Source organism: Plecotus auritus, assembly GCF_963455305.1.
Source record: "Plecotus auritus genome assembly, chromosome: X".
Taxonomy (NCBI): domain Eukaryota; kingdom Metazoa; phylum Chordata; class Mammalia; order Chiroptera; family Vespertilionidae; genus Plecotus; species Plecotus auritus.
This window is the reverse complement of record NC_137784.1, coordinates 11,315,096-11,328,077: the sequence shown is the minus strand read 5'-3', so window position 1 is coordinate 11,328,077 and position 12,982 is coordinate 11,315,096. Positions and strand designations below refer to the sequence as shown.

Sequence of the window (12,982 nt, the reverse complement as noted above, 5' to 3'; positions counted from 1 at the left end):
CTGAAATGTAGGGGAAAAACTGGCAAGAATGTTTTCTTCCTCAATGGCATACCCTATCCACGCTCACACAAGACCCGTGGAGACTGGCAATCCCTAAGGAACTTCTGTGGCTCTAAGATCCCTGACTAGCATTTGTGGCCGTGAGGAGCCAGATGGCTCCACACATACGATATTGCACACACCTTCATAAAGCTGAAAATACTGGCTTACCACTCTGGCCCAGCCCATTTCCCATCCCACCCTCCAACCCTTTCCCTCCCCTCCCAACTGGCTTGTCCCCCCCACCCCCATTCCCACCCCCACCCCAAGTACACATTACAAGGCCGTCTCTTTTAAATCATTTAGATTTGGCATTCGAGACCGATTTGTTCTGTTATAAGGGTGCCCATTTGGCCCACTCTTGGCTCCCAGCTGTTCAGAGTAGGAAGGCCCTTCTGTGGCACTCCGGGTCACAGAGGACACGTGCCAACCAGGGTCCATCTGACCTGGCAGCTGAAGGGCTGGCCTGCCCTTTGGTGTGGGCTCCTGCCGGATGTTACTGCTCGTGCCAGAGGCCTGGGCCAGGGAGTGAATCCGAATTTCCGAGAAGGCATTTTTGACTTGTTGAGGTGTTAAGGGCTGGAAGCGCGGGTCCCCAGTAGCCGGGTGATTGGAAGCTGAAGAGAGATGCAACAGCTTGCGCAATGATTTTAATGGCTGGCTCTGGAAGACAAGATGAGAGTGTGTGTAGGGCAGACTGGAAAGCTGGGAGGAAACGAGCATATCTGAGTTGACTTCATGGAGCCAGAGAGGGTGGGCCCTAGGGAGAAGGAGGGCCTAATCCAACCTTATCTGTTCTTTTGTTCTTTTCCAGACAAGATTTGAGTTATTTTTCTTTAATAAAAAAGCCTGTGCCTTGCTGGAGTGGCTCAGGGGTTGAGCGGAGACCTATGAACCAGAGGTCATGGTTCGATTCCCAGTTGGGGCACATGCCCGGGTTGTGGGCTCGATCCCCTGTGTGAGGCATGCAGGAGGCAGCCTAGCAATGATTCTCTCTCATCACTGATGTTTCTATCTCTCTCTCCCTCTCCCTTCCTCTCTGAAATTAATAAAAAAACATTAAAAATATAGTAAGGATTTCAAAACTTTAAATATTCTTTCAAGAAAGTTTATTGTATCAGTCTTTCAAAGCCCAATTTATATATTACCACCTTTAATGAAACCTTAAATCTTCCCACCACCTCTTCTCACCTACCCTTACATTTTATGGCATACCTCACTTTTTTCACCAATTATGGTTATTTATGGATTTTCTATCTCTCCTAGGCCACAAAGTATTCGAGGGCTGGGCCATGTCTCATTAATCCCTTAATCCCATCCCCACCCCAACCCCCAGCTAGGTGAAGTCTAATGGAAGATTACTTTTTTTTTCCTAGGACAAGGCTCACTGATGCAAGATCCATTTGGACCCCCAAGATACACCTGGATATTCTGGGGAGATGTTAATACTTGTTGAAACATTGACAGACTACATTTTTCAACTATGCCCCCTCCAATCAGGAGAGACGATCACTGCAGTGTAAGAGTCTAGGAGTGAGGCCTGGGCCACTCACTTGAGGCTGTAGATCAGAGATCTTCTCAGGACGCCACTCCTTTGGTCTGCCAGTTGTGGTGTTAGAGTGAATGGCTTTCTGCAATGTCAGAAGATCGGGGCCTTCAGAATTGGGTACCTAGAGCAGGATATAGACGAGGATTCAATCAGCACACCAATAAGCCTAACTAAGATATGCAACCACACCCAAGAGGAGAACAAAGCAAATCAAATCAAACAAAAACTCAACCCTCCCCAAGAAACACCCCCCCCCAAAAAAAAACAAGAAAAAACAATAAAAAAGAAACCCAAACTCTCCCAATGTTCACAATGCAAGTGATGCCAGTTAAATTCTGCTGCCCTCTTAATAATTTTCCCTGCATTAGGAAAAATTGGCAGATGTCATGCAGCTTTGTTAAAACCTCAACCTTTAAAGCATTCCCATGCTGTTAGTTTTAGTCGCTGTAAGAGAGAGCAGTTAAATTGGGCTGTACCAGGAATTGCTGTCGTATCCTCATTCCACATTGCAGTTAGGTTATGAACCAGTTCAATAAAACAAAAATTTGTTCCTGCTGGGAAAATGATCCAGACACTGTGTTTGGTGGTACTCAAAGAAGTCTAGCAGGTTTTCAAGGGTAGCAAAGTGGAAAAGTATGTTTGAATCATAATAACAAGACATTGCCCAGTAAAGAATCTGGGTCTAGAATTATGCATGATGCAAATGCTGGAAATTTGTGCCACAAATTCCACACGAATGCAACTGGCCCATTCACCAATTTTGGTGAACACAGTAGAGTAACTCAAATGCCAAACAAAAGCCCTGGCTTTAACCCAGTGACCAGCAAAAGCTAGAGCCAGGCAAGACAAAAACAAATTACCAACTAACAGAAGCTGTTTTTTTCATGGAGCCAGCTAGCTCACTCAATTTGGTCAATTCAACTTGGTTTCAAAGAAATAAACTGCCAACCAAGTGTTAACAAACTTGGTGAGCCAAACAAAAGGACATTTGTGAATTATAAGTTAATAGAATTCTTTACAGGAAATAAGGGGTTTTATGAAAGCTGTCTGCCAACAATTGGCTAATCAGACAACCCAAACTAGCCTTTCACTAGTTTGTTTGCTCAATAATAGCCTTTTATACTTCAACCTCCTTAACTAATTCAGAATATCCAGAATGGCGAATAATTTATATCTCAGTGAATTTATGGAACTGGCTCAGGTACTTAACTAGCACAAAGAGAATATGACCCCATGAAAATAAAAGACATGCTGTTGTCATCAGTAAAACAAGTTTACTGGAGCAGTTTTCAGGGCTACCATACGTAAAAATGGGTACCATGGGTGGAGTGACTACAGGAAGCTTTTTCAAAGAAGAACTATGCTTTAAATGATTCTTTGAATTAAAAAGAGGAAAGAGGGATTTCTTGATGCTTGGATTCTCCCCGTTGGTGGAATCTGTCTGCAATATAAGATACAAATAAACTAATTGCAAAAGAAAAGAAAAAAAGATGTTCTTACTGAAACTTCTAGCCCTTTGGAAGCCCGTAAATTGTTAAATATTAACAATCACTGAAAGAATGCCTGTGCTACGTGTGTGTCTAGAGCGGGTACTGTGTCATTTCTCACCTGGACATGAAGATGCCAGCAATGTAATTAAGACATGCCAAAAACTTCTACATATATGGAAAACATGTGGTCATGATCAATACCTACTGAAGGGATGCCTAGAAACCTACACACATCATTCACAGTAAGCTTACAAAACACTTAAGGGCTTGTTATCAGAAATATAATTATTATAAAGAATTGTGTTTAAAGAGCTATTGATGAACTTCAATCTCTTCCTAATTGCTAGAGAAGACTTCCGCAATTAAATAACCTACCATGCAATCTGCCTATTAGGAAAAAAAAAAAAAGATACTGCAGACCCTTTGAACATGGTCAACTCTTAAACCAGAACACATCACTTGGAAGATGAAGACCACTGTTGCAGGATTCTACCTTCAAGGAAGAAGCCTAGTTCTAGGCTGTTAGAAATATACCTCCCATGGAAAATAACTGGCGCAATTCAGAATACGGGATTTCAAAGTGAAGAAACAGAAAGTTCAGTCTTTAAATTGAAGCATGATTACCAGTTGAGATAGATACTAACTTGGGTACAACTACCAAGTTGGCAATCAACATATGCTCTGAGGGCTTATGTAACTCTCTGGATTTGGAACTGAAGCCAGATTTCCCAAGGCGGCTTCCAGATTTGCTTGAGTCAAAGCAGGCACCTTTATAATATAAAATTATTTTTTGGCACCACTTTTCCCTGTTGTGGTTATCTCAGTTCTCAGAGCAGTAGAATGCATATGAAGGCATTCCGATCATCTTTTACGGCTGTGGGGATGAGAACATCTAAGTAAAATAGCCCATGAAGTTTCTTGCTCCCACGATGGGCTCCCAGGAAAGAGTTTAACTTGCATCACTAAGGAGGCCACAAGAGAGCCCCAAAGAACAGGTGGTCTGAGGCTCTCCACAGAGATGGGGCTGGTGGCAGGGACTGAGCCTGGGCCTGCTAGATAGGAGAACCCACCTCTAGTTCTCTCAACTGATAGTACAACTTCGGGCAGGTCTCAACTTGCCTGGGTAGTTCCTATATCAGCAAAATAAAAGGGTGAAACTAGATTTAGGATCCATCGAGGCTTTAAAATGTCCTGCTTCTGTGTGTGCCCTGGGCATCAGATTTCCCCTTTCTTGAACCTTATGCAAATGCTACAAAGCATTCAATCTTTCAAAGCGTGGTTACCTTTTGCTGAGTTCTAGAAAGTGGAAAAATCTAACTTTAATTCTATTTCTGTTCATGTGAAGGGGACAGAGTTAACAAAATGCTTGGCTTAGGAGGCTGAGGTCTAACAGGATATACTAAGTGCTCTTTGGAAATCTTATGCTAGATACCAAAGTCCTTAAAAATATTTTTTTAACTAAAAATCAGAGGTACAAAAAACTTTTGGTTTGCAAGGCTTAAGGCACTGTGACCGGTACAGAGATATTTTGAAGTTACTTTACAGACCAAAAATGAAATGTATAGCCCAGCTGGTGTGACTCAGTGGTTGAGCGTCCACCCATGAACCAGGAGGTCACGGTTACATTCTGGTTGGGGCACATGCCTGGGTTGCAGGCTCAGTCCCCAGTAGGGGGAATGCAGGAGGCAGCTGATCAGTGATTCTCTCTCATCATTGATGTTTATATCCCTCTCTCCCTTTCCCCTCCTCTGAAATCAATAAAAACATTAAAAAAAGAAAATATATGAAAACCTTAAAAAAGTACATTCAAGTGGAGAGGATGTTAGAGAATAATAATTTTCCTATTTCTCTTAACCTATACTATTTCAACATCTAAAATTTGAACTAGATCCTGAATAATAGAGCAATCAACATGTATATATATACTTGACTTAGGCCACAATGAGCTCGGGGCTTTCAATTTAATGTTGGTCTAAGACAGACAGACATAAAAATCCAAATCTATATACAAAACACCTTCAATTCCTTGGTTTTTGCCACTTTCTTCCATTTAACCACCTCACAAGTGGCTATAGACCTGAGGTCAAGAACAAACACATCAAAATAAAAATGAGAGTGGTTATGAAGAGGTAGTCTAAGTTCAATGTTCATGATAGACAAATGTTCTCTAGACAATGATAAAAGTGTTATTTTATTAGCACTTTAAATATTTTGAGCTTTTCTACTTTAAATTAAGTCTGTTTTGTTCATCCAGTGACATTTTGACTTGAAATTCTGCTTTAAGTGAGTTTCAGTTAGAGATAAGGCAGTTTTAAAAAAACACTTCAGGAATGTCATGCAGCCATTAAAATGAAGATAATAAAATTTGTGTAGCACATAAATGTGCGTATTGATACATAGATATACTATTAAAAGCCAGAATACAAAATTGTACTAGAATGATTACTATTATTAAAAATAAACTAAAAAAACCACCTTTCCCCATAAACATATGCATAGGCTAAAAAGCTAAGAGGAATTATACCGAAATCCTAATACTAGTTGTAATAGAGTGGTAAGATTAGAAATGATCATTTTTTCTCAATTTTTCTGTAATAAGCTCATATTTATTTTATAATAAAATATATATATTCAACAAACAAGCAAGTGAAAGAATAATCTAGAAAGGTAATCTAGAAGGATTACCAATACTTCTAGAACATCTGTGAAGTAAAAAATCCTTACTTCAGCTATTATTCTTTGATACTATCTATCATCTATTTCGTCTTTACTAACCACTGACTCATAATCCTTGAATCTTTTCACCTTTCTAAATAAATGAGAGTCAATCATGTATGAAGTAAAACTAGAAACAAAATCATTTAAAATGACCCACTCAACATTGTGTAGTCTGGAAGATGCCATTAAGCAAAGGGAGAAGCAGGCCTCACGTGGGTAAAAAAGTACCCGCTGAACTGGAGGTCTGGCTTCCCCATGTTTTCTCATGTCACTAACCAGCAGAATCCTTGCATGCATGGTTCAATGATGTAATGTGCACGGTTCCATGGAGCCAGCCCTGGGTTCAGCGGAGGGCTCCCAGGAGCTAAGACTCATTCTATTTCACAGTTCAATAACAGCATATATATGTCTTCTTACTAAAGCAAGCCCTGAAATGTCAAATACGATTTCCTCTTGGTGACTCTGCAGCCCAGAAGTGCACTTGTCAACATGGGAATTAGATAACCAGCCAAGGGAGAATAATGAATGATGGTTAGTTATAACTTTTCAGATTTAAAAATGAAACAAAACCATTTACTGAGTTTACACATATTGTTAACCCCCAGAGAGAAATAAATCCTGTAGTTTCATAGGTTTTACATGATTACAAATCCACATGGATAAGACATTTATTGAGAGAGGCTTAAAGTGTTCTCTCTCATGCAAATTAAATTTCTTCTATTCCTGGAGATTCTGTTGAGTCTAAAAGAGGCTCTGTGACAGAAGGACAGTTGTATAGAATTTGAGAAACATATACAGTGCATGCATGTAAGATCTCAAAAAAAATCATTCACATTGATTGCCACATACAAAATGTAAAGTAGCCATTGACAAACATAGACTCGTCTGTCATTGTACCATATATAGAAATTAGCTATCTACTTACTGTTTGAGATTTCTTCTTTTTCTTTTTCATTGACCTGAAAAAACCTTGTTTTTCCTTTTCTTTGAGTTGTTCGGAATGACTAATGTTTTCAGGACTTTTCCTAAATGGGAAGACATTTTTATCATATTGATTTCTCAATCATTCTCCTACCATTCTATGGCAAATATAATGAATATGAAAAATGCATGACATCTGGTTCAAATAACCATGAAGATTCAATCACACAGGTAAAACCGACTAAAAAGCACAGGAGGAACTGAATCTAATCAACCATGGCTAATGATTAGCCTTTGGCACAGACTCATTCCAACTAGCAATTTGAGCATTATTACAAATGATCTGTAACTCTGCTGCAGGACCATTTTCATGCTGTTGAAAACCTCAGAATTAGGAGTCTAAAAAACACATGGTCTAAAGAATGCCTTTTCTGCAACTCTCCAAGGGAAAGAGCAGAAACATTTTCATTATCTTCATTTTTCTATTTACCTTCTTAAAACCAGCTTGACAAGTTCATTATTAGTGGCTTGCCAAGGTACTGAACATAAAAAACAAATAAACAAAATCAATGCTGCTACAGAAACATCTATATATATAAAAGCCTAAGTGACTGGCCAACTGGCCGACCAGCTGACTGGCCAGTAGCTATGACGTGCACTGACCACTAGGGGACAGATGCTCACACAGGAGCAGAAACCACAGGCATGAAAACATGAACAGACTGATGAATGTCAGAGGGAAAGTGGGAGAGGGGAGGGCAGGAAGAGATTAATCACAGATCTTATATGCATACTAGAGGCATGGTGCATGGATTTATGCACCAGTGGAGTCCCTCGGCCTGGCCTGCAGGGATCGGGCCAAAACTGGCTCTCTGACATACCCTGAGGGGTCCTGGATTGTGAGAGGGTGCAGGCCAGGCCAAGGGACCCCACTGGTGCACGGGGCCTCTAGTTATAAATAAAAGTAAAAATGCCTGAAGCTGGAAAATTCCTTTATAAAAATCTTATATTTGTAAGTTAATCTACATATATAAAAGCTTAAGTGACTGAATGACCGAATGACCCCACTGGTGCACGAATCTGTGCACTGGGCCTCTAGTACTAAATAAAAATAGATAAGGTAAGAAAAATTTGGACAGGAAAAATGCTTAATACAAAACACTCTTCCAGAAAAAAAAAGCCTCTAATTGAAAATACTGGTATTATGCTTCAGATACTACCCAGGTATTTTAATACAAATAGAAATATTAAGAGACAGCAAACAAGATACCTTGGCCCCAACAAGTTGGTTACCTGTATGTTAATAGAGGCCATATATTACTTAACTTACAGTCTTTAAAAAGTAACTCAGCTGGTTTTATTTTTCAAAAAGGCACATTTTATTTGCTCTATTTTACATTTGAATATCTATATGACTGTGGAAAACCACTTTCTCAAATGATTGGATTCCTTCTGCTAACTATTCCCTAAAATCAAGAGTAGAAACATTAAAGGTGACACAGTTTATTCATATTTATGGTTTTAGAACACCTAACTGTAAAGAAGTTACTAGAACATCTAGGAAAACACGAGCAAAGCAGCATCCTTTACTTCATTAAATATGTGTGAAGGCAGAAAACATCTCTATAAATGATTATAGAAAACACCACAAAGCAATTAAAAATAAATCACAATGTCAAAGAATTTTCACTAATATGAAGGAATATTCAAACTACAATACTAAGTGAAGACTTGGGATTAAAAATGGCGGTGGAGTAAGTGGATGCTGCACAGATATGTTTCCAGGTCCGAACTGGAATTACAACTAAATTACAGAAAAATTTCCTAAATAATCAGCAGAAGACTCCCTGGAGAGAACCCTGATACCCAAGGACTGAAAGTGGAGACCACATAGAGACTGATAGGAGGGGCGGAGGCACAAAAGGGCTGGCCAGGCGCCCACAGACAGCAACTAAAGTTCCAGAGAGATATCTCAGCAGTGGGGGGTCGCCACTGAGAACTCCGGGGTCTAATCCCCAAGCTGGGGCTCCCAGCAGAGAGCACCACAACTCAGAAGGGTACCCACATAACATCTGGCTGTGAAAAGCAGCAGAATTGCTACCTGCCAGGGAGATAGCTGGAAATTCAGGCACCCTCAAAGGGCCAACAATAAAATTTCCTATCAAGCTATCACCTTGTGCTCTGGCAGAGATAGGGAAGAGTGGACTGGAGCTGTATGAGCAGAAGTCATGATTGGGGGCTCTGGGGTTAGAACTCCAAAGGCAGACACCCTGGTTTCTTGTGCTGAGTCATTCCATCACATTGCAGAGATCATCTTTCTCACAGACATTTGCTATACAAGCGACCTTGCCTGGGGGAAGACAGTTGATCCACCCTATTGGAAAACACCTTGCTCCATGGTATGGAGTTGTTCAGGCCCATTAAGAGACTGAGAATAATAATTAGCCTCCAGGTAGAAGAAATTGTCCCACACTGCTGAACAAAAAGCCTCTTGCCACACCTGTGGATGGTTGCCTGAGGGCAATCCTATATAATAAAGAGGTAATATGCAAATTGACCATCACTCCAACACACAAGATGGCCTCCCCCATGTGGTCAAAGATGGCCGCCCCCATGTGGACACAAGATGGCTGCCACAAGATGGCCGGCAGAGGAGGGCAGTTGGGGGTGACCAGGCCGGCCGGGGAGCAGTTAGGCGTCGATCAGGCTGGCAGGGGAGTAGTTAGGGGGTGATCAGGCTGGCAGGCAGAGCGGTTAGGGGCAATCAGGCAGGCAGGCAGGCAGGCGAGCAGTTGGGAGCCAGCAGTCCTGGATTGTGAGAGGGAACCCAGATTGGAGAGGGTGCAGGCTGGGCTGAGGGACACCCCCACCCCACTCCCCGTGCACGAATTTCGTGCACTGGGCCTCTAGTTTATATATATAAAAGGCTAATATGCTAAGTGTCCGACCATCTGACTGGTCATTATGACACACACTGACCACCAGGGGGCAGATGCTCAACACAGGAGCTGCCGAGCTGCAGTGACTTGGCAGCAGCGGTTCTTGGGTGACACACCCTGAAACCAGAGAGGAGGGAGCCCAATTCCTCATGGAACTGCACGATTCCACCTTCAGCCGTGGGTTATGTTGTTGCTGGGGCACTGTCGGCCCCAAATCTGGTTTACTGCACACTTGCATTTGCATTCCACACCCTGTACGATGGCAACTTTGCAGAGTGCCCTCTTATACTCCAGGAACCCTCAGGGGATGTTGGAGAGCCAGTTTCAGCCAGATCCCCACAGGCCAGGCTGAGGGACCCCTTGCCGGAGGGAACCCACTCCCAGTCCTGCCCCGCCAGCCACCTTTTAATTAATTTCCCTTCAATGTGCATGAATCTATGCACCGGGTCACTAGTTTACGATAAAATCCTATCATTCTGTAGACTGTGAGGCTTTGAATCTTTGCCTGATCTAGTCAGTGAGAAACAGCATTTGACACTTTCCTGCACTAGAGACTGAGAGGCATAGCAGATCTACCTAATACATAGTCACAAACCCAAACAGGCAGCCAAAATGAAGAGGCAAAGAAACAACCCCCAAATTAGAGAATAAGAGAATTCTCCAGAAGAAGAGATCAATGAAGCAGAGATAAGAAATTTATCTGATACAGAGTTCAGAATAATGATGGTAAAGATGCTCAATAGCATGAGAAAAGATATAGTAACTATGAAAACAGAAATAAAGAATAACATAGCACAAATAAAGAACACATTGTAAGGAATACACAGCAGATTAGGGGAAGCTGGGGGTTGAATCAGTGAATTAGAAGACAGGGTTGAAAAAAATCACTCAATCAGAGAACCAAAAAGAAAAAAAAAAACAATTAAAAAACAGGAGGACAGCTTAAGGGAGCTGTGAGACAACATGAAACATAACAATGTTCTAATAGCAGGTATGCCAGAAGAGGCAGAAAGGGAGGAAGGGATAGAGAATGTGTTTGAAATAATGGAAGAAAACTTCCCTAACCTGGTAAAGGAAAAAGTTACACAAATCCAGGAGGCACAGAGAATCCCAGCAAGAAGAACCCAAAAGGCCAACACCCACACACATCATAATTGAAATGCCAAAAATTAAAGACAAAGAGAGAATCTTAAAGGCAGCAAGAGAAAAGCAAACTGTTACCTACAAAGGAGCTCCAATAATGCTGGCACCTGATTTCTCATCAGAAACTCTACAGGCCAGAAGGGAATGGCATGAAGTACTCAAGGTAATGGAAAGCAAGGATCTGAGAGACCAAGATTACTATATCCAGCAAGGCTATCATTCAAAATAGATAGTCAAATAAAGAGCTTCCCAGACCAAAAAAAAAAAAAAATGCTAAAGGAGTATATCACCAACAAGCCAGCATTACAAGAAATGCTAAAAGGACTGCTGTAATGAGAAGAAGAAATACAGAGAGAAACCTAGGCACAGAGAATTAAAATGGCAATAAATAAGCACCTATCAATAATAACCTTAAATATAAATGGATTAAATACTCCAATCAAAAGGCATAGGGTAGCTGAATTGATACAAAAACATGGCCCAACTATACGCTGTCCGCAGGAAACCCACCTTAGAACAAAAGACACATACAGGATGAGAGTGAAGGGATGGAAAATTTTTTTCCATGCAAATGGAAAAGAAAAAAATCTGGAGTAGCAATACTCATATCCAACAAAATAGACTTCAAAATGAAGGCCATCACAAGAGACAACAAAGGTCACTACATAATACTAAAGGGATCAATCCAACAAGAGGATATAACCCTGGTAAACAAATATGTACCCAATATAGGAGCACCTAAATATAGTAAAAAACGTCTAGAGGACTTCAAGGGAGAGAGAGACAACAATACAGTCATAGTAGGGGACTTTAACACCCCACTGACTTCACTGGATAGATCTTCCAGACAAAAACTTAACAAGGAAACAGTGACTCTAAAGGATACACTGGATCAGATGGATTTAATTGACATTTATAGAACATTTAACCCCAAAGCTGCAGAATATACATTCTTCTCAAGTGCATGTGGATCATTCACAAAGATAGACCCCATGTTAGGACACAAAACAAGTTTCTACAAGTTCAAGAAGATTGAAATAGTATCAAGCATCTCAGATCACAGTGGAATGAAATTAGAAATCAACTACAGTCAAAATACCCCAAAACATTCAAGTATTAAGTGAAAGTAGCAGGATTTAAAACTTTCTACATAATATGAGCCTAGCTGTATTTTTAAAAAAGGAATATGTGTTTACATATACATACTTTTTTTAAAAGGCAGAAAGAAATAAAATAAAATCTTAACAGCTATTATCTCTGGGTAAGAAAATTATTTTGGTGATTTACCATTCCTTCTTTTTAATTTCAATACCAAATGTACTGCAGTGTAATAAAAAGATTTTAGAAATGACAAAAAATTTTTGACTTGAAAAGCCAGGAACTCAAGATCAAAGACAACAAGGGGATATATATATATATATATATATATATATATATATATTATATAGAGAGAGAGAGAGAGAGAGAGAGAGAGAGAGAGAGAGAGAGAGAGAACAGGAACTAAAAACCATGACTGTTTAAAGGAGCAATGATAATTTCTTCTAAAGTGTTTAGCCTAAAAGTTAATGGGAATCCCAAGGAAGTAAAAGCATGTACTGCAGGCACAGGTGTTCCTGAAACTCATTAGGACCTGCAATTTTAAACATCATCGAAAGTCCCAACTTCTGAAATGACAGTTTTATAATACAGCACAACCAATAAAATGACTAATATTGGAACTCTGAATGATTTATAATTTTGAAAGCTGAAAAACTTCAGACAGGGTGGAATGGGTGAGAATGAAATAAATGAAAAGTTAAAAATTCTTTACATGCAGTGTTGTGGTGCTGGGGAAAACTTCGTTGTCCTAAGGACAGACTGGGATTTCGGTCATACTTTCTTATGGCAAGTACTTTTGAGATTAAGGAGATAAAACCCTCTTGCATGAAGCCTAAAGACAGACTACCCTAAACTCAATTCCAGGCCACAACATTCAGTCATGTGAGGGTTCTAAGAACCACAGCAGAACCAGCATAGTTTGCTGTTGGAACCACAAAAGCAGGACCCTTAGGATGGAAAGGAACCTCAGAGAGCACCGAGTCCAACCAGCAATACTATTTTTAATGTTCTGCAACTTCCAGAGGTTAAATAATTATTTGCTTATAATATACCTTATATCCTTCCATAATGGGGTCTGCACAGCA

At 40.4% G+C, this 12,982-nt stretch overlaps 1 protein-coding gene across 2 annotated transcripts in view; it reads right to left on the bottom strand.

Annotated features, from left to right (window-relative positions):
• Positions 1 to 315: 315 nt before the first annotated feature.
• Positions 316 to 12,982, bottom strand: part of CDKL5 (cyclin dependent kinase like 5) — a gene marked incomplete at its 3' end in the record, with an annotated part of 167,827 nt that continues 155,160 nt past the window's right edge. Inside the window, exons 16-19 of one of the 2 annotated variants that reach the window (XM_080653864.1) lie at positions 6,722 to 6,821; positions 2,907 to 3,029; positions 1,593 to 1,709; positions 316 to 702 (exon numbers count right to left, since the gene is read on the bottom strand). In XM_080653864.1, coding sequence (XP_080509990.1) covers positions 316 to 702; positions 1,593 to 1,709; positions 2,907 to 3,029; positions 6,722 to 6,821 — 727 coding nt within the window. The remainder of the gene's footprint in view (positions 703 to 1,592; positions 1,710 to 2,906; positions 3,030 to 6,721; positions 6,822 to 12,982) is intronic. The other variant, XM_080653863.1, reaches the window with a different exon arrangement.